This window comes from Mandrillus leucophaeus, unplaced genomic scaffold (genome assembly GCF_000951045.1).
Source record: "Mandrillus leucophaeus isolate KB7577 unplaced genomic scaffold, Mleu.le_1.0 Scaffold109, whole genome shotgun sequence".
NCBI classification, from domain to species: domain Eukaryota; kingdom Metazoa; phylum Chordata; class Mammalia; order Primates; family Cercopithecidae; genus Mandrillus; species Mandrillus leucophaeus.
Window position 1 is genome coordinate 507,756 of NW_012099098.1, and position 1,195 is coordinate 508,950.

General features: G+C 44.5%; 1 protein-coding gene across 1 annotated transcript in view; it reads right to left on the reverse strand.

Moving 5' to 3' along the window:
* Nucleotides 1–1,195, reverse strand: part of GLE1 (GLE1 RNA export mediator) — a 70,989-nt gene that overhangs the window by 5,554 nt on the left and 64,240 nt on the right. Inside the window, exon 12 of the mRNA XM_011988647.1 lies at nucleotides 660–789. Within this exon, the coding sequence (XP_011844037.1) occupies nucleotides 660–789 (130 nt within the window). The remainder of the gene's footprint in view (nucleotides 1–659; nucleotides 790–1,195) is intronic.

Consider the following 1,195-nt stretch of genomic DNA (forward strand, 5'->3'; position numbering starts at 1 on the left):
CAGCTACTCGGGAGGCTGAGGCAGGAGAATGGCGTGAACCCGGGAGGCGGAGCTTGCAGTGAGCTGAGATCCGGCCACTGCACTCCAGCCCGGGCAACAGAGCGAGACTCCGTCTCAAAAAAAACAAAAACAAAAACAAAAACAAAAAACTTGGATTTAATCAACGTCTATTTTTTCTCTTTAGGTCTCCATGACTATTACCTTCTCTGTCCCTCTAATCTGTATTCCCTGAGAAATTAACTGGGCTGGCAAGTCAAAGCCCTGAACCCCAGCTGCAGCTTTCTGAGCTTGATCTGTCTGTCCATCTGTGAAGTAAGGGATGTGATCTAGATGGCTTCTAAGGTCTCAACTAGTTCTAAGATGACAATTTCTTGCTCATTCCTCTTGTAAGAAAATCTTCTAACCTTAATGACTGATTTATAACAGACTCTCCTCTGGTAGACTCTGTTACAAAACCAGCTCTTTAAAGTACTGGTTGATCCAAGAAAGTTCCCTAATAATCAATATTCAGTCCTCTACAGAATACCCATCAAACTGCCATATAGTTTATCCTTTAACTAGAGTGGCTCTCTGAAAGAAGGCCAACATTTCCTGTGGGAGGAATACACATAGACTGTGGTCTAACCTCTCATTATTGACAGTAAGCCTCTTTTACTTACCTCCTGTCGGTTTCCATATGGCCACCGGAGCTGGATGATGGCAGCATAGAGACGGATCATCCCTGACATGCGTTTTAGAAAGTTGTCTTGCTGCTCCACTTTGGAATCCTTTACTTGGTAGCCAAGCATCCTATATGGGAAGAAAAAATTTGGCCGGGCATGGTGGCTCACGCCTGTAATCCCAGTACTTTGGAAGGCCGAGGTGGGCAGATCACTTGAGGCCAGGAGTTCGAGACTAGCCTGGCCAACGTGGTGAAACCCCATCTCTACTAAAAATACAAAAATTAACTGGGTATAGTGGTGCACGCCTGTTGTCCCAGCTCATTGGGAGGCTGAGATACGAGAATTGCTTGAACCTGGGAGGTGGAAGTGCAGTGAGTCGAGATGGCATCACTGCACTCCAGCCTGGGTAACAGTGAGACTGTGTCTCAAAAAAAAGAAAAAAGAAAAAAAGAAAAAATTCACTGGGACAAGGCCAAAATAAGGGTGACAAATTAGAGAGAAAATTTTTTTTTTTTTGAAACAGTGTCTCTGTC